General features: G+C 33.9%; 1 protein-coding gene across 1 annotated transcript in view; it reads right to left on the minus strand.

Moving 5' to 3' along the window:
• Positions 1-22,587, minus strand: part of LOC143084338 (uncharacterized) — an 85,689-nt gene extending 63,102 nt beyond the window's left edge. Inside the window, exons 1-4 of the mRNA XM_076260750.1 lie at positions 22,546-22,587; positions 21,347-21,448; positions 17,291-17,383; positions 15,217-15,292 (exon numbers count right to left, since the gene is read on the minus strand). Of these exons, the coding sequence (XP_076116865.1) occupies positions 15,217-15,292; positions 17,291-17,383; positions 21,347-21,448; positions 22,546-22,587 (313 nt within the window). The remainder of the gene's footprint in view (positions 1-15,216; positions 15,293-17,290; positions 17,384-21,346; positions 21,449-22,545) is intronic.
• Between the last annotated feature and the right edge of the window lie 2,264 nt (positions 22,588-24,851).

Genomic DNA, 24,851 nt, shown 5'->3' on the forward strand with positions numbered 1-24,851 from the left:
AAATTTATCTTAAGGTGAAGTGTACGTAATTAAACTACACAACAGATTTTTTTCAAATTTCACATATGAATTCTGCTTGTAAATTTACACCAGAAAATGATGTTTTTTTTTAAATAGGAGCCGTTGAAATTAACAGCATGACATCCCAAAAATACAAAGGATATATAGGGAAAATCATCAAAATTAGCAGATATTTTTACATTATCAAGATCTCCTATTTTGTAGGTCAATAGATTTTTTTTTAAATTGATATACGCTTCAAAAATGAAAGACAAATTCATCTGTGCAAAGAAAGTCCTTAGCAACCATGCTAGTTTTTATGCTACTCCTTATTGAAGTTTTTTTTTTTTTGGCCGTAACATTAAAATTATCCGGCGACATCATTGTCTACAGTAACATCGACACAACTTCTACGTCGTAACTTTATTATACCGTGCAATGTCGTAGCAATGACTGCGTGAGTATTACCCATCTTCATATGTATTACAAATTTAAATGATCTAGTGTTATAAATTGATAAGGAAATAAACTAACTAATTTTAAAGAATATTTCCGTCATAAGTTTGTAATTAAATTTACCGCAAATTATTGTAGACTTTAACTTCATCTTTTCTATATTAGAGTGGTTTCTGCACCTTTTATAATGCTTGCATGGATTGTTAAAAAAAAATTATGAATCAAATATTAAGTTTGAATTTATCCTGGTATACACAGAATAAATCGATCGGTTTTAATATTAGGCTCAGATATACACCTCGTTTTCAATCTCACTTCTGCATGTTTATCTAAAAAAGTAGACCTATTTTCTGCATATTTTCATCTTCGTCATTTCTGCATGGTTTTAATATGAGGATTTGCACACAATATAGTCTACATTATAAACTTATTTCACAAGTCTTGTTTACACACATGCTCGTGACGCACTTCTGCCCGTCTCAATCACTTTCCCTTTCTTTAACTAAATGACAAAGAATGATGCAATGTTTGCTGAATGGAGTTTCAGTAAGTTAACATAAAAAAATATTTGTTTGTTAAATGCACTTTTTTTTTTAAATCCACATACAAGGATTTACATTGATTGATTGATTGTTGGTTGCTTAACGCCCAGTGGCAAATATTTCATGCATTTTCAGGACGAGAACACATTAACAATAAATACAATAGGGAGGTTTGGTCATAAAAGAGGTCATCCGGGGTGATGGTCTGGAAAAAGTGGAATGCGGGTATATTGGATAGGGACAGAAATTTTGCCGTGCAAAAGGCCACCTACGGACCCCTCAACGAGTTGTTAGAAGGGTTCTTAACGTCCAAAGAGCGTGGCCCTCTGTTTACACGATGCATCCGATTTAACATCCCCATTTTGACCGGACGTGACGACGAATTTAATACATCCCGCACAGCCAAACGGACGCCACACTTCGGCAAGTATTTCACTGCCATTCGGGAGAACACCAAAGTGACCATATTTCGTTTCCCCAGTCACCCACGGGGTAACAAGGATTTAAACAATAAGCATAATGCATACTATGGCTCTTCAACTATATCGGTTCTTATACATCCGTGGCTTTGAAATGTTCGGCCTTTAGTGTTCATTAATTATCAAGGTTAATCCAGAGAAGCGCTTCGGACGCTTGAAATTTTAAAACGTGTTGATTTCATTTAAACTTCAGAATTTTCTAGGCCGCAATGCAGGCATGGGGTAATCGTAATTAGTAATCGTAAGCAGCTGTAATCGATTACATTTTGCAGTGTAATCCTATGTAATCAGTAAGCATGCCATTTCTGATTACAAGTAATCGCAATGTAATCGATTACATTGCAAAAAACAGGTGTAATCATGATTACTTTTAGATTACTTTTAAGATTACTTTCATATGATTACTTGCTGATTACAAATCTTGTATATATATGAAAATAGTTTTTGATAGATAAGATGAAAATAAGAAAATGTAAAGCTTGAATGAAAAATCATGAAACTAGTATTCACAATGATGGGACCTTAGTAAATTGTATCATCTATATAACAAATTTGTATAACCAAGTGTTTTATTTTGTTAACAGTTTACTAAAGGAAATTGCCTCTCCAATATTTCGTTGTGAGATTGATCTTTTATGATACAAGAATGTGCCTTGAAAGCATTTTTTTTCCTTGATTGAAAACTTCTAATATTCACTCCAATTTCATATAAGTTTACCCAATATTTTTTACATAACTACATTGAAATTTCAAATGCAGAAAACATTTAGTTCCTATTTGACTTTGATAGACGACAGAAATATATGAGCCCACCTAATTCAAAATGGAAGTTAAAACTATTTCATTTAATGACAAATTGAATAAATTTTGTTTTCCATAAATTTGTGTATAATAAGTGCTTTCTAATTTTTTTTTCTTTATTAACTTTAAACCTTAAAGTATAAACAAGTACATGTACAATGTACATACATATGGCATAAAATTACCAACAATATGCATAGTAAACAATAGGTGACGTCAGAGGTTTCATCAATACAAAATATCTTTTATTACAATAAACTGTTTTTTAATTTAAAGAGAAATGTATATAATTTCCTAAGTTACAAAGTTGTTTTGTGTTTTCACCTGACAAAAACTATTAATTATCAACTAGATCAAGTATTCAAAATTTTCAAACAAATAATGACAATCAACCACTTTTAACTTTATTGATATTGTCATGAAGACAATTAAAATTTTATACCCAAGCTCACCTATTGTTTGTTAAAAAAAATGCAAGTAGTGATTAACACCTGTATTAAAAAACATTAATGGATGTGTCAATTGTGTCCCAACAGACAATAAAACTATACTTTACTAATTTTTTATTATTTGTTCAAAATTTTTGTTAATTAGGCAGATGGTTAAAATTTGTAGAAAAAATAAAGTTATATATCTTTTACATAGAGAAAGAACACTTGTCTATTGGTATTTATTACACATGTTACACTGCACTTGTTTATAAATTCTTTTAAATAAGATAAATAAATTAAGGCTTTTAAAAAAATCCCCCAAATTAGCTTTTTGTGAGGTTAAAAAGTTATAAACAAAACTTTGATATTGCAATATACAATGTAATCATAAGTAATCTAAAGTAATCATATGTAATCGATTACATATGAAATAGGGTGTAATTGGAATGTAATCAATTACATTTTATTAGCAAAGTAATTGTAATTTAATCGATTACATTTTAAAGTAATTGACCCCATCCCTGCCGCAATGAGGTGAAAAAGAAGGACTCGCTTATACATTTGAACAAAATAGAAAAGGTCAGAGTATTTGATATAACTTCCCGTCGTAGATATTTCATACATGTTTATTCAATTTCATGAAAACATACACCTAATATGATACTTTTGAGATCAACATACCTTGTGCAATTACGACAGGAGTATACCGAGTGTTATGCAATAACATTGTGTATAGGGAAATGCTTTAACAATGTATATATAGTGTAATGCTTTAACTGGTGTAAAATTAATGATATAAGAATGTACCAAAGGCGACCTTATGAGAATGTACCCAGTTCAATGCTTTAAAAATTTAACTAATAAAATTTTATAAGAATGCACCAAGATTATTTATAAGGTATTGCTACACGGGTTTACCTAGCGTAGTGCCGTACGAATATAACCTCTGCATAATACAAATGATTGATTGATTGATTGTTGGTTGCTTTACGCCGCATTAGCACATAATACAAATGCATAGCTTTCCTATTTATATAATATAGAAAAAATAAGGAGATGTAATATAGAAAAAAATAAGGAAATGTTATATGAAAAAAACAAGTGAAACTGCGAGCTACTGCTTACTGATGATACTCCCACCGCAAGTGGATACTATTAATAGTGTTCAGTAAACAGGAAGTTATCGAGTGATTACTCTGAAAACGCATCACACGGTATAGCCGACTTATATAAACCCTGAAACCAAATTTCAGAAATCCTTGTATTGTAGTTCCTGAGAAAATTGTGACGAAAATTTTCAACTTGGCTATCATGTGTAAAATCATACAAGTGTTTGGTAAACAGGAAGTTGTCAAGTGATGAATCTGAAAACGCATCACAAGGTATAGCTGACTTATATAAACCCTGAAACCAAATTTCAGAAATCCTTGTATTGTAGTTCCTGAGAAAAATGTGACGAAAATTTTCAACTTGGCTATCATGTGTAAAATCATACAAGTGTTCGGTAAACAGGAAGTTGGCGAGTGATGAATCTGAAAACGCATCACACGGTATAGCTGACTTATATCAAGCCTGAAACCAAATTTCAGAAATCCTTGTAGTGTTGTTTCTGAGAAAGATGTGACGAAAAATATTCATGGGACGGACGGACTGACAGACTTACGGACTGATGGACTGACGCACTGACGGAAGGACAGACAGAGATAAAACAGTATACCCCCCTTTTTTCAAAGCGGGGGTATAATAAGCAGATGTAATATAGAAAAAATAAGGAGATGTGGTATGACTTCCAATGAGGCAACTACCCGTTACTGGTTAAATGAAGTCGATGTAAGCAATAACTAACTAGAGGCTCTAAAGAGCCTGTGTCGCTCACCTTGGTCTATGTGAATATTAAACAAAGGAAGCAGATTGAAAATTGACTACAAAGGTCAATTACTCCTACAGGGGTCAATTGACCATTTTGTTCATGTTGACTTATTTGTAGATCTTACTTTGCTGAACATTATTGCTGTTTACAGTTTACCTATATCTATAATAATATTCAATATAATAACCAAAAACAGCAAAATTTCCTTAAAATTACCAATTCAGGGGCCGCAACCCCAAAACAGGTTGTCCAATTCATCTGAAAATTTCAGGGCAGATAGATCTTGACCTGATTAACAATTTTACTTCATGTCAGATTTTCTCTAAATTATTTGGTTTTTGAGTTATAAGCCAAAAACTGCATTTTACCCCTATGTTCTATTTTTAGCCGTGGCGGCCATCTTGGTTTGATGGCCAGGTCACCAGACACATTTTTTAAACAAGAAACCCCAAAGATGATTGTGGCCAAGTTTGGATCAATTTGGCACAGCAGTTTCAGAGAAGAAGATTTTAGTAAAAGATATATAAAATTTACGAAAAATGGTTAAAAATTAACTTTAAAGGGCAATAACTCCTAAAGAGGTCAACTGACCATTTTGGTCATGTTGACTTATTTGTAAATCTGACCTTGCTGAACATTATTGCTGTTTACAGTTTACCTATATCTATAATAATATTCAATATAATAACCAAAAACAGCAAAATTTCCTTAAAATTACCAATTCAGGGGCCGCAACCCAAAAACAGGTTGTCCAATTCATCTGAAAATTTCAGGGCAGATAGATCTTCACCTGATTAACAATTTTACCCACGTCAGATTTGCTCTAAATGCTTTGGTTTTTGAGTTATAAGCCAAAAACTGCATTTTACCCCTATGTTCTATTTATAGCCATGGCGGTCATCTTGGTTAGTTGGCGGGGTCACCGGACACAATTTTTAAACTAGATACCCCAATGATGATTGTGGCCAAGTTTCAAATAATTTGGCCCAGCAGTTTCAGAGGAGAAGATTTTTCTAAAAGATTACTAAGATTTACGAAAAATGGTTAAAAATTGACTATAAAGGGCAATTACTCCTAAAGTGGTCAACTGATCATTTTGGTCATGTTGACTTATTTGTAGATCTTACTTTGCTGAACATTATTGCTGTTTACAGTTTATCTCTATCTAAAATAATATTCAAGATAATGACCAAAAACAACAAAATTTCCTTAAAATTACCAATTCAGGGGCAGCAACCTAACAACGGAATGTCAGATTCATCTGAAAATTTCAGGGCAGATAGATCTTAACCTGATTAACAATATTACCCCATGTCAGATTTTCCCTAAATGCTTTGGTTTTTGAGTTATAAGCCAAAAACTGCATTTTACCACTATGTTCTATTTATAGCCATGGCGGCCATCTTGGTTAGTTGGCGGGGTCACCGGACACAATTTTTAAACTAGATACCCCAATGATGATTGTGGCCAAGTTTGGTTTAATTTGGCCTAGTAGTTTCAGAGGAGAAGATTTTTGTAAAAGTTAACGCCGGACGCAGGACGACGACGACGGACGACGACGCCGGACGCCGGACGCCAAGTGATGAGAAAAGCTCACTTGGCCCTTCGGGCCAGGTGAGCTAAAAATTAAAACAACCATACTGTTTTCAACAATTGAAGGAAAAAACAGATAATGTGTAGGCCACAAAAGACTCAGCGGACATGAAAAATGCGAAAAATTTCAAACGAAAAAATCAACGGGCCTTATTTATAATTTTTTTTTTTACGGAAAACAAATACCAGATGTGAAGTGACGGACTTAAACCAAAGAGAACAACAAACAGTAAACCACTAGTTCTATAATATAAGACTTTATAGTTGCATATCATGTACATACAACGTTTTTTATCGGATTTTTTTTTGGGGGGGGGGGGCGGGGGCAATATTGATAGTAAAAAAGAATATTTGATAAAAAACATTGAATGTAAATGATGTGAAACTCCAAAGTCTTACATTATTAGACTATTAAACCGCAGGCTTCTCAATTATTGTATAATCATGAACTAGGTTCAAGCATAGAGCTGACCGAGTGCAAGATCCTCATTGAAAATCACTGAGGTCTTTAAGCATCCTTTGCAGTATACTTTGGTAAAATTTAAAAAAAAAAAATCTTTAAAATGCTATCAAAATGTCACAGTCTGAACTCATTTCACCTCTCATTCCACTAAATATTAAATTGCACTTACAAGCTAGTGTAACAAAACTTTCCTGACCTATTTTCTTTAATCTTTTTATACTATATTCTATTCATTCATAATCTTTAATTGATACTTGAGAATAAAATGTTACTTCAAAATTACATTCTCTAATTTTGAATGATACACACAGGCACAATAAAAGACAACAAATTTCGCTATCTTCTCGAAATTGGAATTTGATAAAAAAGAAATGACATGTTATAATTTTATCTTACAAGTGTACTTTCAATTTCAATTTGGTTCTAAATTTAGATTTAGCTTTCCCATCAATTGCGGACGGAATAGAAGACACTTGTTTATTTTCTGCACATGTAGAAAAAGTTGAAAACTGGGAGTAGAATGACTAAGTTTATACTTATTTTAAGATAAATGTAAGAGTGAGACAACTTTAACATTACTGAGTATTTATTTTTTTAGCCCAATTTGTTTATTTTTTGTTTGATTTCCGTCTTTGTTCTTCGAACTTGAAAGTGTTGCATTAGGGGAAATTCTCTTGGTATCGTCTAATTTTTTGTATGAATATAAATCATGTCCTAAAAATTTTAATTACACAAAAGACAAACATGTTAACATCTTTCTAATTCAACAATTAAATTCACATGTCCTTCATCAATTATTCGTAATATTTACCAAGTTTACGATGAGTACTTTGTGTTTTTCGTTCAAAACTATGGCTTTTTAAGACGATATTGTAGGGTAAATTCAGGTTTCATTTTAATTAATTTGATATCAATAGAAGTAGAATTGTTACATGTTTATTTGTTTTTTGTTTATAATTTTGTTGTGAGACGTTTTTACTTTCTGTTGATATCATAAAAACGAAAAGCCTTCTCCTACGCATCTAAAACAAAACCAATGTATTAAAGTCAGGTTGCACAAAACAATAGAATACTTATATTTCTAATTGGAGTAAATCAGATAATTTCTATGAGGTTTTAAGACAGTGCTAATGTTGGATTCATGATAGACCGCAAAAAGTAGTTTCTCTTTCGTGTGTCCTTTCTTGGAGTAAGGAAGATAACTTGTGTTACTAACGATGAACGTTTTTAATCCTGTATTCCGCTAGAGGCTTGCAATTACGTACACTTCGCCTTAAATAATGCAATTTGATAATGATAGATATGTATTATTGTAATACAGGAGATGTGTGATATGCAGCAATGCTTTGTGACATATTTCCTATAAAGTCACAGTGGTCTTATTCTCATGATACAGGAGATGTGTGATTTACAGCAATGCCTTGTGACATATTTCCTATAAAGACACTGTGGTCTTATTCTCATGGTACAGGAGATGTGTGATTTACAGCAATGCCTTGTGACATATTTCCTATAAAGACACTGTGGTCTTATTCTCATGGTACAGGAGATGTGTGATTTACAGCAATGCATTGTGACATATTTCCTATAAAGACACTGTGGTCTTATTCTCATGGTACAGGAGATGTGTGATATACAGTAATGCCTTGTGACATATTTCCTATAAAGTCACAGTAGTCTTAATAGCCTTAATTTGTAGTTTGGTGCCAGTAATCTCTCTGTCATTAAAATAATAAATGAGTATGTTAATGTTTTGATCAGTTAGAGTTTTGATATGTCAATGTGTTGATGTATCAGTCAATACTTGTGTTAATACCTCCATGTGTTGATGTATAAGTATGTTAATATGTTGATATGTCAGTGGTGTAAATTTGTGATGCTTGAATACATTAATGTGCTGATATGGCAGTGTGTTGGTATGTCAATGTTTCGATATATCATTTTTTTATGTAAGAGTCTGGTAATATGTGGTTCTGTCAATGAGTCGATGTATGCGGTATGGGCTTTGCTCATTGTTGAAGGCCGTACAATGACCTATAGTTGTTAATGTCTGTGTCATTTTGGTCTTTTGTGGATAGCTGTCTCATTGGCAATCATACGACATCTTCTTTTTATATGAGTATTAATGTGTTGATTTATCAGTGTGTCTATATGCCAATGTAGGAATGTATGATTCTGTTAATGTTTCGATATGTCAACTTGTTGATGTTTAAGTGTGTTGATTTGTTGATTTGTTAGTGTGTCACTATATTTAGGTGTTGATGTTTCAGTTGGTTAATATGTTAGTGGTTCAATATGGCAATGTGTTAAATCTGTCATGAGTGTCTATATGTCTATATATTGATATATGAGCCTGTTTATGTGTTGATCTGGCGAGTGCTGATGTAGAAGTATGTTAATGTGTTGATCTGTCAATGTGATGATGTATGATCCTATTAATAAGTTGATAGGTCACTGTGACGATGTAGAAGTCTGTTAATGTGTCGATGTATGATCCTGTTAATGTGTTGATCTGTCAGTGTGATGATGTGGAAGTCTGTTAGTGTGTTGATCTGTCAGTGTGATGATTTATAAGTCTGTTAATGTGTTGATCTGTCAGTGTGATGATTTAGAAGTCTGTTAATGTGGTAATCTGTCAGTGTTGATGTAGAAGTATGTTAATATGTTGATCTGTCAGTGTGATGATTTAGAAGTCTGTTAGTGTGTTGATCTGTCAGTGTGATGATTTATAAGTCTGTTAATGTGGTAATCTGTCAGTGTTGATGTAGAAGTATGTTTAAGAAATAATTCATGGAAGCCATAGATTTGTTGGAAATTTACACATGGCCTGGGCCATGATATTCGAATTTTATCCTGAGCGTTAGCGAGGGATAAAATTAACGAATATCACGGCCCAGGCCATGTGTAAATTTACAACAAATCTATGGCTTCCATGAATTATTTCGATTCTAATAGGACAAATACGATCATTAAAAAACTGAAGCGATGATGGGTATACCGTGTGTGTGGCTGTTCTATTTTACCCACTGTTCGATAAATGTAAAACAAATCTAATAAACCTGCATGAATGATTTCTTAACTAACCGCTAGAAAAAATGTGATTACTTTTTTTACTTCTCAGTAAACCCAACATTTGCAATTTTAGATTTGCATTTTTTATCGTAAGTTACCGTCAAATTCACTGTTGACACGTTGTAACCAAGGAGCCGCCATGTTGACTTGCTGAAATCAGTAAATGTGCGAATATTGCAATAGAACAGAAAACTAGCAACACCTACCTCAATACTTTATTTTAATGCAATTGTATCCGAGTTTAGAAGGTAAACGCAATAGAAAAACCTTCAGCTTTGACGTTTTCATTCGTATGACGTCATGTTTTGAGATGACGTTCATGCGCAAAAATCATTACTGGAATTTCGCGGAATTTTAATTTGTTTTGTTTTTGTCCATTTTTCCGTTCTCTAATGTGTAAATTCTTTTTGTTATGCATCAGAATCAGAATAAATGTTCTGTAGGGTTTTATTCAATTGTAATTGTTAACACAGCGAAATCCACAACCGTTTACACATAGGTTACGATACATGTGGATTTACGTGGGAGGCATATTTAAACAGCCATTTGTGTACATCTTGGAGTCTGCGCTAAGTATAGATATATCTAGAATTTTATCACGGTGTTGTTTACAAAGCGAAAGAAGCACGTCATATTAGAATAATGTGTTAATCTGTCAGTGAGATGATGTTGAAGTATGTTAATGTGTTAATCTGTCAGTGAGATGATGTAGAAGTCTGTTAATGTGTTGATCTGTCAGTGTGATGATGTAGAAGTATGTTAATATGTTGATCTGTCAGTGTGATGATGTAGAAGTCTGTTAATGGGTTGATATATCAGTGAGATGCTATAGAAGTCTGTTAATATGTTGATCTGTCAGTGTGATGATGTGGAAGTCTGTTAGTGTGTTGATCTGTCAGTGTGATGATGTAGAAGTCTGTTAATGTGTTGATCTGTCAGTGTGGTGATGTAGAAGTCTGTTAATGGGTTGATATGTCAGTGAGATGCTATAGAAGTCTGTTAATATGTTGATCTGTCAGTGTGATGATGTAGAAGAAGTCTGTTAATGTGGTAATCTGTCAGTGTTGATGTAGAAGTCTGTTAATATGTTGATCTGTCAGTGTAATGATGTAGAAGCATGTGTACGTGTTGATCTGTCAGTTTGTCGGTATGTCCATATGTTGATGCATGAATCTTTTTATGTATTGATATGTCAGTGTGATAATGTAGAAGTATTTTAATGCTTTGAAAAATGAATCTGTTAATATGTTCATTTGTCAATGTGTTGATATGTCTCCATGTTGATGTACGAGTCTGTTAATGTGTAGATATCTTAATGTGTCCCTGTGTCAATGTGTATAAAGCTTTAGAATTGTCAATGTATTAATATGTCAGATTATCAATTTGTTAACTGGTCACTATGTCCATATGTCTATGTGTCAATGTTTGAATTTGATACTCTTTTGATATGTTAATCTGCCAATTTATTATTATGTTGATTTTTTAATAGGTCAACTTGTCAATGTGTCTATCTGTCTATGTGTCAATGTCTTTATATGTCAACCAGATGCTCCACAGGGCGCTGCTTTATACAACCGCAGAAGTTGAAATCTGAACGGTTGGGGCAAGTATGGACACAACATTTAAGCTGCATTCAGCTCTAAATTTGAATTGTGATTAAATAGTTGACACAGCATAGGTTTCTGACACAGAATGAATGTGGTCTAATGAACTTAAAATATTTTTTTTGCCTTTGAGCAATTCACTATGCTGTTGAATATTAATCCTCTCAAAAAAATGTTTGAAGAAATTTTCTTTTTATTTATGAAATTTGAAATGAGAAAAATTTAACCCCTCCCCCCTCCATTTTTTTTCACATCCCCCTTTCCCTTTTTCCAAAACTGATCTCAATTCAAATTTCTAATAGAGTTTGCAACAATAACTACTCATTTAAATACATCATAAAATATTAAAATGTAAAATAAAGTGCTTAAATTGTTATCACTAAATGGTAAAGATTGTTTTAATTTATCAGTTGGTAGTAAAAGTGAATATACATTGTATATTGTATAAAACAATGATTTAAGTTGATTCAACTACTATTCTTGACAAAGAAAGATAACTCCAATTGAAAATTTCTTGCTATTGCACAATACTGTGCAATTGAAGATTTCTTGCTATTGCTGAATGTTGTGCCATTGAAAATTTCTTGCTATTGCACAATACTTAATATAATAATTTTGGATCCTGAGTTGAACCAACTTGAAAACTTGGCCCATAATCAAAAATCTAAGTACATGTTTAGATTCAGCATATCAGGACCCTTTGGACTTTAATGTAGACCAATTTGAAAACGGGACCAAAAATTAAGAATCTACATCAGATACAAAGTTAGATTTGGCATATCAAAGAACCCCAATTATTCAATTTTTGATGAAATCAAAGTTTAATTTTGGACCCTGATCTGGACCAACTTGAAAACTGGGCCACTAATCAAAAATCTTAGTACATTTTTAGATTCAGCATATCAAAGAACCCCAAGGATTAATTTTTTGATAAAATCAAACTAAGTTTAATTTTGGACCCTTTGGACCTTAATGTTGATCAATTTTAAAAACGGGACCAAAAATTAAGAATCTACATACACAGTTAGATTCAGCATATCAAAGAACCCCAATTATTCAATTTTTGATGAAATCAAACAAAGTTCAATTTTGGACCCTTCGGGCCCCTTATTCCTAAACTGTTGGGACCAAAACTTCCAAAGTCAAACCCAACCTTCCTTTTATGGTCATAAACCTTGTGTTTAAATTTCATAGATTTCTATTTACTTATACTAAAGTTATTATTATTTTTACATAAAACGCAGATATCAAGGTTTCCATTCATTAGAATTAAGCAACTATAAATTATTCCAGTGTTCAAATGACAAATATTAACTAGAGGCTCTCAAGAGCCTGTATCGCTCACCTGATTCTACTTGGGTTTTTGAAATCATATAAAAAAATATAAATTTGGCTAAAAGTGACAACACAACCTCATACGGAAAGGAACATTCAGGCTATGTTTAATTTCATTCAAAAGTCCCCCACTGGTGGCCATCTTGATCGGCTACAAAGTAAGCACCTGGTCAGCACCTCATAAGGAACATTCATGCCATGTTTGGTTTTATTCCATTCAGTGGTTCTCTAAAAGAAGTCATTTGTATGCATTTCCCATAGGGTCCTATATTAAACTAACTCCCCCACTGGCGGCCATCTTGGATAATGGATCGGCTACAAAGTAACAGCACTTGGTCAGCACCTCATAAGGAACATTCATGCCATGTTTGGTTTCATTCCATTCAGTGGTTCTCTAAAAGAAGTCATTTGTATGCATTTACCATAGGGTCCCATGTTAAACTAAGTCCCCCGCTGGCTGCCATCTTGGATGATGGATCAGCTACATAGTAACAACACTTGGTCGGCACCTCATAAGGACCATTCATGCCATGTTTGGTTTCATTCCATTCAGTGGTTCTCAAAAGAAGTCATTTGTATGCATTTCCCATAGGGTCCTATGTTAAACTAAGTCCCCTGCTGGCGGCCATCTTGGATAATGGATCAGCTACAAAGTAACAACACTTGGTCAGCACCACATTAGGAACATTCATGCCATGTTCGATTTCATTCCATTCAGTGGTTCTCTAAAAGAGGTCATTTGTATGCATTTCCCATAGGGTCCTATGTTAAACTAAGTCCCCCGCTGGTGGCCATCTTGGATGATGGATCAGCTACATAGTAACAACACTTGGTCAGCACCTCATAAGGAACATTCATGCCATGTTTGGTTTTATTCCATTCAGTGGTTCTCTAAAAGAAGTCATTTGTATGCATTTCCCATAGGGTCCTATGTTAAACTAACTCCCCCACTGGCGGCCTTCTTGAATAATGGATCGGCTACAAAGTAACAGCACTTGGTCAGCACCTCATAAGGAACATTCATGCCATGTTTGGTTTCATTCCATTCAGTGGTTCTCTAAAAGAAGTCATTTGTATGCATTTACCATAGGGTCCTATGTCAAACTAAGTCCCCCACTGGCGGCCATCTTGGATGATGGATCAGCTACAAAGTAACAACACTTGGTCGGCACCTCTTAAGGAACATTCATGCCATGTTTGGTTTCATTCCATTTAGTGGTTCTCTAAAAGAAGTCATTTGTATGCATTTCCCATAGAGTCCTATGTTAAACTAAGTCCCCCGCTGGCGGCCATCTTTGATAATGGATCGGCTACAAAGTAACAACACTTGGTCAGCACCACATTAGGAACATTCATGCCATGTTTGATTTCATTCCATTCAGTGGTTCTCTAAAAGAAGTCATTTGTATGCATTTCCCATAGGGTCCTATGTTAAACTAAGTCCCCAGCTGGCAGCCATCTTGGATGATGGATCAGCTACATAGTAACAACACTTGGTCGGCACCTCATAAGGAACATTCATGCCATGTTTGGTTTTATTCCATTCAGTGGTTCTCTAAAAGAAGTCATTTGTATGCATTTCCAATAGGGTCCCATGTTAAACTAAGTCCCACGCTGGCGGCCATCTTGGATTATGGATCAGCTACAAAGTAACAACACTTGGTCAGCACCTCATAAGGAACATTCATGCTATGTTTGGTTTCATTCCATTTAGTGGTTCTCTAGAAGAAGTCATTTGTATGCATTTCCCATAGGGTCCTATGTTAAACTAAGTCCCCCGCTGGCGGCCATCTTGGATAATGGATCGGCTACAAAGTAACAACACTTGGTCAGCACCACATTAGGAACATTCATGCCATGTTTGATTTCATTCCATTCAGTGGTTCTCTAAAAGAAGTCATTTGTATGCATTTCCCATAGGGTCCTATGTTAAACTAAGTCCCCCCGCTGGCGGCCATCTTGGATGATGGATCGACTACAAAGTAACAACACTTGGTCAGCACCTCATAAGGAACATTCATGCCATGTTTGGTTTCATTCCATTCAGTGGTTCTCTAGAAGAAGTTCAAAATGTAAAAAGTTAACGACGACGACGACGGACGACGACGATGGACGACGGACGCCAAGTGGTGAGAAAAGCTCACTTGGCCCTTCGGGCCAGGTGAGCTAAAAATAAGTTAACTTTAAATCATTCCAGTGTCCATATATTAGAAATAAGTAACTTTAAATCATTCCAGCCAGTATACATAATAATTAACATTAGATGATTGCCTTGTGTGATGAACCAGTAGGAATGGTAGTACCGCGCCATTGTAAGCAGACATCGAGGTTTCCATACATTAGAAACAAGTAACTATAAATCATTCCAGTGTCTATATATTAGAAATAAGTAACTTTAAATCATTCCAGCCAGTATACATAATAATTAACATTAGATGATAGACTTGTGTGTGATGAAGCAGTAGGAATGATAGTACCACCATTATAAGCAGACATCGAGGTTTCCATATATTAGAAACAAGTAATTATAATTTCAGCCAGTATCTGAATAATTAATATTAGATTATTACCTCCAACTACTGGTGCTGCATGTTCCTGTGATTGGGTGTCAGGAGTAACTTTTGGAGGTGTCTTTGACATGACAGTCTACAAAAAGACCCATCTATTAAACTATCATGCCTCATGTGAAAACTTGTCAAATAGCTTCATTGAAGGATGTACAGTGACTTATCGTTGTTAAATTCTGTGTCATTTTGTCTCTTGTGAAGAGTTGTCTCATTGGCAATCGATACCACATCTTACATCTTTTTTTGCCACTGACAATAAAGATTGTAAGAACAATTACAAATTTGCCCATAATTTGCATATAATGTTTGGAAATGCACTAGATCAAGAAATACACACGTCAGACAAAGCAGTCTTTATGGAGAAGGTGGGGATAAAAGACCACAGACATGTTTGTTACGGCGATTGGGGTCATCAATCTGTTTATCTAAAATAATGGACGACAAATAAAATTTTAGTTAATTTTGTAATATTCTTTCTTTTTAACATGTTTAAGATAATTAATATGTTTATTTTATTTATTTATTTTGATTTCTCTCAGAAGCAGCTATTGCCAAGTTCAAAAACAGTAATGGTATCAACCACAATCATAATGGAGAAAATACACAATTTCATATTGTTTTTCTATTTCTCCCATTGTTTAATTGCAAAAAAGCACAAATTCTGGTGTAATAAAATTGAGAATGGAAATGGGGAATGTGTCAAAGAGACAACAACCTGACCAAATAAAAAACAACAGCAGAGGGTCACCAACAGGTCTTCAATGTAGCGAGAAATTCCCGCACCCGGAGGCGTCCTTCAGCTGGCCCCTCAACAAATATATACTAGTTCAGTGATAATGAACGCCATACTAATTTCCAAATTGTACACAAGAAACTAAAATTAAAATAATTCAAGACTAACAAAGGCCAGAGGCTTCTGACTTGGGACAGGCGCAAAAATGCGGCGGGGTTAAACATGTTTGTGAGATCTCAACCCTCCCCCTATACCTCTAACCAATGTAGAAAAGTAAACGCATAACAATACGCACAGTAAGGCTGTTTTCTGATTTTTGTGATATCATGTCATTGCTTTAAGGGTGTCAGACCTCTAATTGGAAATCCCTGTCTATTACAACAATTTTTACAACTTTCACAGCCTTATAATATTTTTACATAATTATAACTTCATAGAACGTAGGTGTATACTGAATTGTACATGTATCATATATCTACCTGCCAATTATAATTCATGTTTAATGTCTTGTAGTAAAATACCAACGACCGAATGTAACTATTAAACATAGCCCCTGGTTTTTCTGGAAATCTTAAATAAATATAGTATGGAGCGCATTAATCCTCAATTTTTTTTTAATGGAAACTCATGAACAAGTAAATTATGTCTAAAAATGCTTTAAATATATTTCTCTTTCACCAAAAATTTCATTTCTGCAAATATTTTGGTTAGTTTAAGTACTAACATCTTACCACATGTTTAATCGCCACAGTAATTGATTTCCTTCTATGGCATATTGCACGTGAGTAAAATTAACAGCAAACTGCCTAATTAATGATGATGTGATTGATTTATTTTTGTATATAATTTAAAAAGGTTGTGCAGGAAAGTTAATGTTTCTGAGTTTACTTATTTCATAGAGCTTTTATCTATGTAGGTGAATTTGTCTACCTGCGACATACTGAAAGGTTTATAATATATGCACAGGTTGACAGCATACTAAACATTTTGTCAAGATGTGTTTTTTGTTTTAATATATGATTATTATATATTTGCATAAACATGTAAATCAACCTTTCTGTACAGAGATACATATTATGTCTACATAAAAGAAGATGATGTGATGTATATACCTGGAGACAGGAAACTAATGACACAAAAAAAAACCAGATGAGACACTGATTTCAAACATTTGTCTTTCAACATCTATATTAGGCAACAAGCTTGGAATTGTCAACTTACTGGGTACATTGTTAACTGACAACAAATACTACAATGACATTGAAAACAACAGGCAACCGTTGTGTCTCTAACAATCTGTGACTATTTGTAAACATCTCTTTTTGATTATGACAGAATATTTACCTTTAGGAAGTCCATCACTTCTTTCTTCTTCTTCCTTTTTTCCTCTTCAAAATCATAGCTTTCTATTGTTACCAAATCATAAGGAGTCTCACCCTGAAATACAATCAAAAACTCTTTTATCAATCATACAAATATACATCTTCTTTAAATAATAGGCAATTGTTGTACTAATTTTACCTATACAATACTTGATATAAAACCAGTCAACCTAAACAAACAACAAATATGAAGTGACATAATAAAGAGATAAATGAACCAATAATTGAGATTTTACTGTTTAAGAACATGAATAAACTAGACATCATTGAGATCGGAGCCATCTCTGTGGGCCCAGCTGTAAATAATGTGTGGTAAAAAATTTGTATCTTTACCATAGGACATGGAGATGTCAACTGAAACCAAATTTTTTAACCTTGACTTTTAACCAAGGAAGTTGTACACACTTTATAACATATCATCTGGTGTTGGTTAAAATACATGTCAAGTATAAACATTGAAAGCATAACGGTTCTCAATAATTAGAGCGAACACGATCTTGACCATAGGACATGGGGTTGTCAACTGAAACCAGTTTTTGACCTTGACCTTTGAGCTAGGTAGTTGTTCATAGATTATGACACACCCTCTGGTGATGGTTAATATACATGTCAAGTATAAACTTTGAAATCACAATGGCTCTCATCTCAAGATATAGAGTGATCACAATCTTTACCATAGTATATGGGGTTGTCAACTGAAACTAAAGTTTTTGACTTCCAACTTTGACCTAGAAAGTTGTACAAACATTATGACACACCCTCTGGTGTTGGTTAATAAATGGTCAAGTATAAAGTATTAAAATATAACCGTTCTCTGGATATATAGAGGATACAATTTGTTATGGGCGGACGGACAGACAGACGGTCGGACAGACAGACTGATCACTATAGGGTGACCCGTCAATAGGTGGGGCCTAAATTAGTGTAGGATGTAAATTATTACATTAAAACCAAACATACTGAAACTAGATATCATTGAGATGGGAGCCATCTCTGTGGGCCCCGCTGTGAATAATGTGCATTAAAAAATTGTATCTTTACCATAGGACATGGGTTTGTCAACTGAAATCAAAGTTTTTGACCTTGACCTTTGACCTAGGAAGTTGTAAATAAATTATGACACACCCTTTGGTGTTGGTTTATAAACATGTCAAGTATAAACTTTGAAATGATAACGGTTCTCAAGATATAGAGCGGACACGATCTTTACCATAGGACATGGGGTTGTCAACTGAAACCAAAGTTTTTGACCTTGACCTTTGACCTAGGAAGTTGCACATAAATTATGACACACCCTTTGGTGTTGGTTTATATACATGTCAAGTATAAACTTTGAAATGATAACGGTTCTCAAGATATAGAGCGGACACAATCTTTACCATAGGACATGGGGTTGTCAACTGAAACCAAAGTTTTTGACCTTGAACTTTGCCCTAGGCAGTCGTTCATAAATTATGACACACCCTCTGGTGTTGGTTCATATACATGTCAAGTATAAACTTTGAAATCATAACGGTTCTCAAGATATAGAGCGGACACGATCTTCACCACAGGACACAGGGTTGTCAACTGAAACCAAAGTTTTTGACCTTGACCTTTGACCTAGGAAGTTTTACATACATCATGACACACCCTCTGGTGTTGGTTAAAATGGATGTCAAGTATAAACTTTGAAATCATAACGGTTTTTAAGATATAGAGCGGACACAAAGTTAAAGTGTTACGGACGGACGGACAGATGGACGGACGGACAGACGGACGGACAGACGGACGGACGGACAGACTGATCACTATAGGGCGACCCGCCTTAGTCGGCGGGGCCCTAATAATAAAGTTATATCTATTATAATTCAACCATCTGTTTCAATTGACCCTATCCAACGTGTTTAATCAACCAACCAACCAACCAACCAATTAATCAATCAATCAATAAATCAATCAATCAATAAATCAATCAATCAATCAACCAACTAATCAAACATTTGCGTGCATGTTTCCGTCTCGTGTTTATTACGGGGTCCAAGGTCTCATTTGTTTTTTCGCTTGTTTCAAGAGACCCTATCCCAAGTGTTTAAGTTATAAATCAATCAATCAATCAATCAATCAATCAATCAATCTGTATGACAGTTTATTTATGACAGTATATGATCAGCAGGGCATACATGTACTAAAAGTTCATAAAACAATGTGGTGCAGCTACCTCTCAAGAATTTTCCTAGAGAAAAGAAATGGCAATGCCGTAAAAATCGCTTGCTAGGTCCGTAAATCTCAGTGAAATCCTGCAATAAAATGTCCGCTCCTAGATTGAAATACTTATCTGTGTTACAAACTGGTGCTGAAAAATGTACATTATAAGAAAATAATCCTTAAACGTGTTTTAAAATTACACCAGATCAATTAAATCCAAATCATGCACTGCTGGTGAACTGTAATCAAAATGTCAATTTCCTACAATGACAAAAGAAATTACATTGTGTGCATTCCGTCTCTATACATGTTGTCTGTTCAACGTCCCCACCTAAAAAGGAATAAATATACTAAGTTTTCGTTATTATAAACCCGCGTCACGTGATGTCTCCTCAATCTGGCGGCGAGAGTCGCACACTGGATCTGAAATAAAATAGAAACTTTCCAAACTAAACATGAAATTTCTCCGGTAACACAATAATATAGACCCCTAAAACAAACAAACAAACAAACACACATATATCAAACAATCAAGTTTCAAAGGGGGGGGGAGACCGTTTACAATTGCTTTTCAAAAGCAATTGATTATATTGTAAAACGGCAATTTTAACCATTATGTTCCGTTTATATAAAGAAAAAAAACCTCCCTTGGACCCCCTTTTGCCCCCCCTTTTTTTTACCCTCCACTTACAAATGCATGTAGCTTGTGTGCTAACCATCCTATCAAAGGAAAAGAACAGCAACTCCAGTTTTTTCCCTATTATTAGGTCTTTCAACCTTTCGGTTGGTAGAAGGTATGTTGTAGTGTATGATTGGTGGAAGGTATGTTTGTAGATATATATAGTGTATGAATGGTGGAAGGTATGTTGGTAGTTTATGATTGGTGGAAGGTATGTTGGTAGTGTATGATTGGTGGAAGGTATGTTGGTAGTGTATGTTTGGTGGAAGGAATGTTTGTAGTGTATGATTAGTGGAAGGTGTGTTGGTAGCGTATGATTGATAGTGTATGATTGGTGGAAGGTATGTTGGTAGTGTATGTTTGGTGGGAAGGTATGTTGGTAGTGTATGTTTGGTGGGAAGGTATGTTGGTAGTGCATGATTGGTGGAAGTTATGTTGTTAGTGCATGATTGGTGGAAGTTATGTTGGTATTGTATGATTGGTGGAAGGTATGTTAGCAGTGTATGATAGGTGTGTGATATGTTGGTAGTGTATGATTGGTGGAAGGTATGTTGGCAATGAATGATTGGTGGAAAGGTATGTTGGTAGTGTAAGCCAACAAACGACACACATCAATAATAAAATTTAACAAGATTTATTATGTATATACACAAGTAAACAATTTGATTGGTTATCATTCAGTTGAAAAGATTGTATTATTTATCTTTGTGTTGATATTGTTTGAATTGTGGTTTATCAGTTTTACGACTTATGTTAATAATTGATAATCCCTACACCATTTTAAATACTTGGTTTGCATCATATCAAGTGAATTTTTTGTTCTATATATGAATTAAAAAAATATACATTTTTTGTTGATATAGTCCATCCATGTAAACGTGAAGCACCAGACTGATTCTTCATATTTAGTTTAACTGTTTATTATATAGGTATGTCATCATAAAGATGTACTATATTTTACATTATTGTACTGCATCTCTTTACACTCAACTATTGTATTTGTATATATATTGTACTTTCTCTGATGGCTTGTATTTGTATTTATATTCATTTGTTATTCTACTTTCTCTGTTGACTGGTATCTCTGTTGACTTGTATTTATTCTTTAGAGAATAAAGTGTCTGTCTTAAAAGAAGAAAAAATAAATGTTACCTGTTTTGTTTTCACCCAAGGACTGCATCCTTGATCTGTTAGCCATTTTGTTACATCAATCTGTCCATACTGAGCAGCAAGATGTAAAACTGTGTATCCACTCTATAACAATATAAAATATAAACATGTTAATAGAGTGTGATAACAAATCAAGAGAGGAGTCAAACAATTTATCAAAATGTAAGAAATATAACATCGAGTAAAACAATAAATGTTAGTTTAAAATATATAAACTAAAAAATATTTTCTGATTAAGGAGGGTCTGGAGGGGGGTCTCTCATTCTGTAAACATTTAATTTTCACCCCTTTTTTCTGTAATCTTCAAAAAATTAACCCCTTTTTTCTCTAATCTTCAAAAAGTAGACCATGCATTTCTCATGTTTCTCTAATCTTCATTTTTTGTGCCCGTTATTCTTTAATTTTTTAAAGGCATTATTCTTTAATCATTTAACCCCATCCAAACCCTCATTAAGTTCAACAAAACAAGTAAACAAATAGTAACCTCTTAATTATATAAGTATAACAAGTGAAATAAATTAAGCAAGTATTTGTTGTCCATTTAACATGTTTGATTTACAACCTGATTTTGTTTAGAATCAGTATAAAGATCAAAGTTGAAAAAAAAACTTTTTGCAAGGAACATCAAAACGAGTTATATTTTCTGATTCAGTACGAAGAGACAAGAAAAATAAGACCCCACTTTATATAATTCTCTCAAATATTAGGTCTCCATTAAACCTGTCTGATTAACAATGATTCAGTAGAATGATCAAAGTGAGAAAAAAAAACTTTTTTCAAGAAACATTAAAACGAGTTATATTTTCTGATTCAGTACGAAGAGACAGGAAAAATAAGACCCCACTTTATATAATTCTGTCAAGTATTTGTTATTTTTAAAAGATGTTTTACATTAGATCTGTAGAATTAACATTATAGACTAAAGATGTTAACACAACTTGTTCTCATCAACTTCTCATTCAAATCAGATGTTAACAAAATAATTATTCGTCAGGAAACAAAATAAAACCTTTACTATCTGATTCAGTTCTGTGTTACGAATAAAATGAGGCCCCACTTTATATAATTCTAACAAATATTTGTTGTCCATTAAACCTGTCTGATTAACAACATGATTTTGTGTAGATTCTGTATAAAGTGGTGTTTGGTCAGAGTAAGGTGATTATATCTATCATTACCACGGATGTGGCCTCTAACTGACTTCCCTGACTGGCGAGACACATCACTACCTCCAGGTGTCCTCCCCCAGCCGCCAACATTAATGGTGTCCTTCCAAACTGTAATATCAACATATAACAGACATCAAAACTTGTGTCATAAACTGGACAATGTCGTGTAATAAATATAAACAAAATATATATCACATGAATCAGTGGTCAAAACTGAATAAAATGACCAGTCACATTTGTATTTATATTCTACATAAACAACAAATAAACAACATGTTTTATTGTGAGATGTCAGAACTTCCATCAGAACTGTCAGGTTAAAAAAATAACTTTTTTCAAGAAACATAAACAATATTTATATCAATGGACTCAGCTGGACAAGACAATTAAAATGAGACCCCACTTTATATAATTCTGTCAAGTATTTCTTATCTATTAAATTTGTCAGATTAACAATGATTAAGTAGAATGATCAACAACATGATTTTGTTTAGAATCAGTATAAAGAAAAGTTAAAAAAATTTTTTTTTCAAGAAACATTAAAACGAGTTATATTTTCTGATTCAGTATGAAGAGACAAGAAAAATAAGACCCCACTTTATATAATTCTGTCAAGTATTTGTTATTTTCAAAAGATGTTTTACATTAGATCTGTAGAATTAACATTATCTGACTAAAGATGTTAACACAACTTGTTCTCATCAACTTCTCATTAAAATCAGATGTTAACAAAATAATTTTTCGTCAGGAAACAAAATAAAACCTTTACTATCTGATTCAGTTCTGTGTTACAAATAAAATGAGACCCCACTTTATATAATTCTAACAAATATTTGTTGTCCATTAAACCTGTCTGATTAACAGTATTTTGTGTCGATTCAAAATAATGATCAAAGCTTAGAAAGTATTTAGTGGTGTTTCTGTGTAAAATGTTGGTGTATATCAGCTGCTTCATATCATATGAGCTGTTATAAGCGTAATGTAACAATGGTGTATGTTTGTGTTGAGTATAAGTGAAGAACTGCAATAAGCCATGTTTGTATTTGTTTCAAGTTTGCATTGCCTATAAAAGGTGTCACTCGTTTGTGATGAGCGTGAGAATGTCATTGCAATGTCACATGTTGGTGTTGAGTAAAAGTGTGTCATTGCTAGGTCACATGTTGGTGTTGAGTAAAAGTGTGTCATTGCTAGGTCACATGTTGGTGTTGAATAAAAGAGTGTCATTGCTAGGTCACATGATGGTGTTGAATAAAAAAGTGTCATTGCTAGGTCACATGATGGTGTTGAATAAAAGAGTGTCATTGCTAGGTCACATGATGGTGTTGAATAAAAGAGTGTCATTGCTAGGTCACATGATGGTGTTGAATAAAAGAGTCATTGCAAGGTCACATGATGGTGTTGAATAAAAGAGTGTCATTGCTAGGTCACATGATGGTGTTGAGTATAAGAGTGTCATTGATAGGTCACATGTTGGTGTTGAATAAAAGAATGTCATTGCTAGGTCACATGTTGGTGTTGAGTAAAAGTGTGTCATTGCTAGGTCACATGTTGGTGTTGAATAAAAGAGTGTCATTGCTAGGTCACATGATGGTGTTGAATAAAAGAGTGTCATTGCTAGGTCACATGATGGTGTTGAATAAAAGAGTCATTGCAAGGTCACATGATGGTGTTGAATAAAAGAGTGTCATTGCTAGGTCACATGATGGTGTTGAGTATAAGAGTGTCATTGATAGGTCACATGTTGGTGTTGAATAAAAGAATGTCATTGCTAGGTCACATGTTGGTGTTGAGTAAAAGTGTGTCATTGCTAGGTCACATGTTGGTGTTGAATAAAAGAGTGTCATTGCTAGGTCACAAGATGGTGTTGAATAAAAGAGTGTCATTGCTAGGTCACATGATGGTGTTGAATAAAAGAGTGTCATTGCTAGGTCACATGATGGTGTTGAATAAAAGAGTGTCATTGCTAGGTCACATGATGGTGTTGAATAAAAGAGTCATTGCTAGGTCACATGATGGTGTTGAATAAAAGAGTGTCATTGCTAGGTCACATGATGGTGTTGAGTATAAGAGTGTCATTGATAGGTCACATGTTGGTGTTAAGTGTAAGAGTGTTTTGGCTATGCCTTCTGTTTGTGCTGAGTGTAAGAGTGTCATTGCTATGTAGCAAATTGATGTTGAGTATAATAATGTCACTGCTACATTTTATGTCACATGTTGGTGTATAGTATAAGGGAAATTTCTATGTCACATGTTGGTGTTGAGTATAAGAGAAATTTCTATGTCACATGTTGGTGTTGAGTATAAGAGTAATTGCTATG

The sequence above is a fragment of the Mytilus galloprovincialis genome, chromosome 7 (genome assembly GCF_965363235.1).
Source record: "Mytilus galloprovincialis chromosome 7, xbMytGall1.hap1.1, whole genome shotgun sequence".
Classification (NCBI taxonomy): Eukaryota; Metazoa; Mollusca; class Bivalvia; order Mytilida; family Mytilidae; genus Mytilus; species Mytilus galloprovincialis.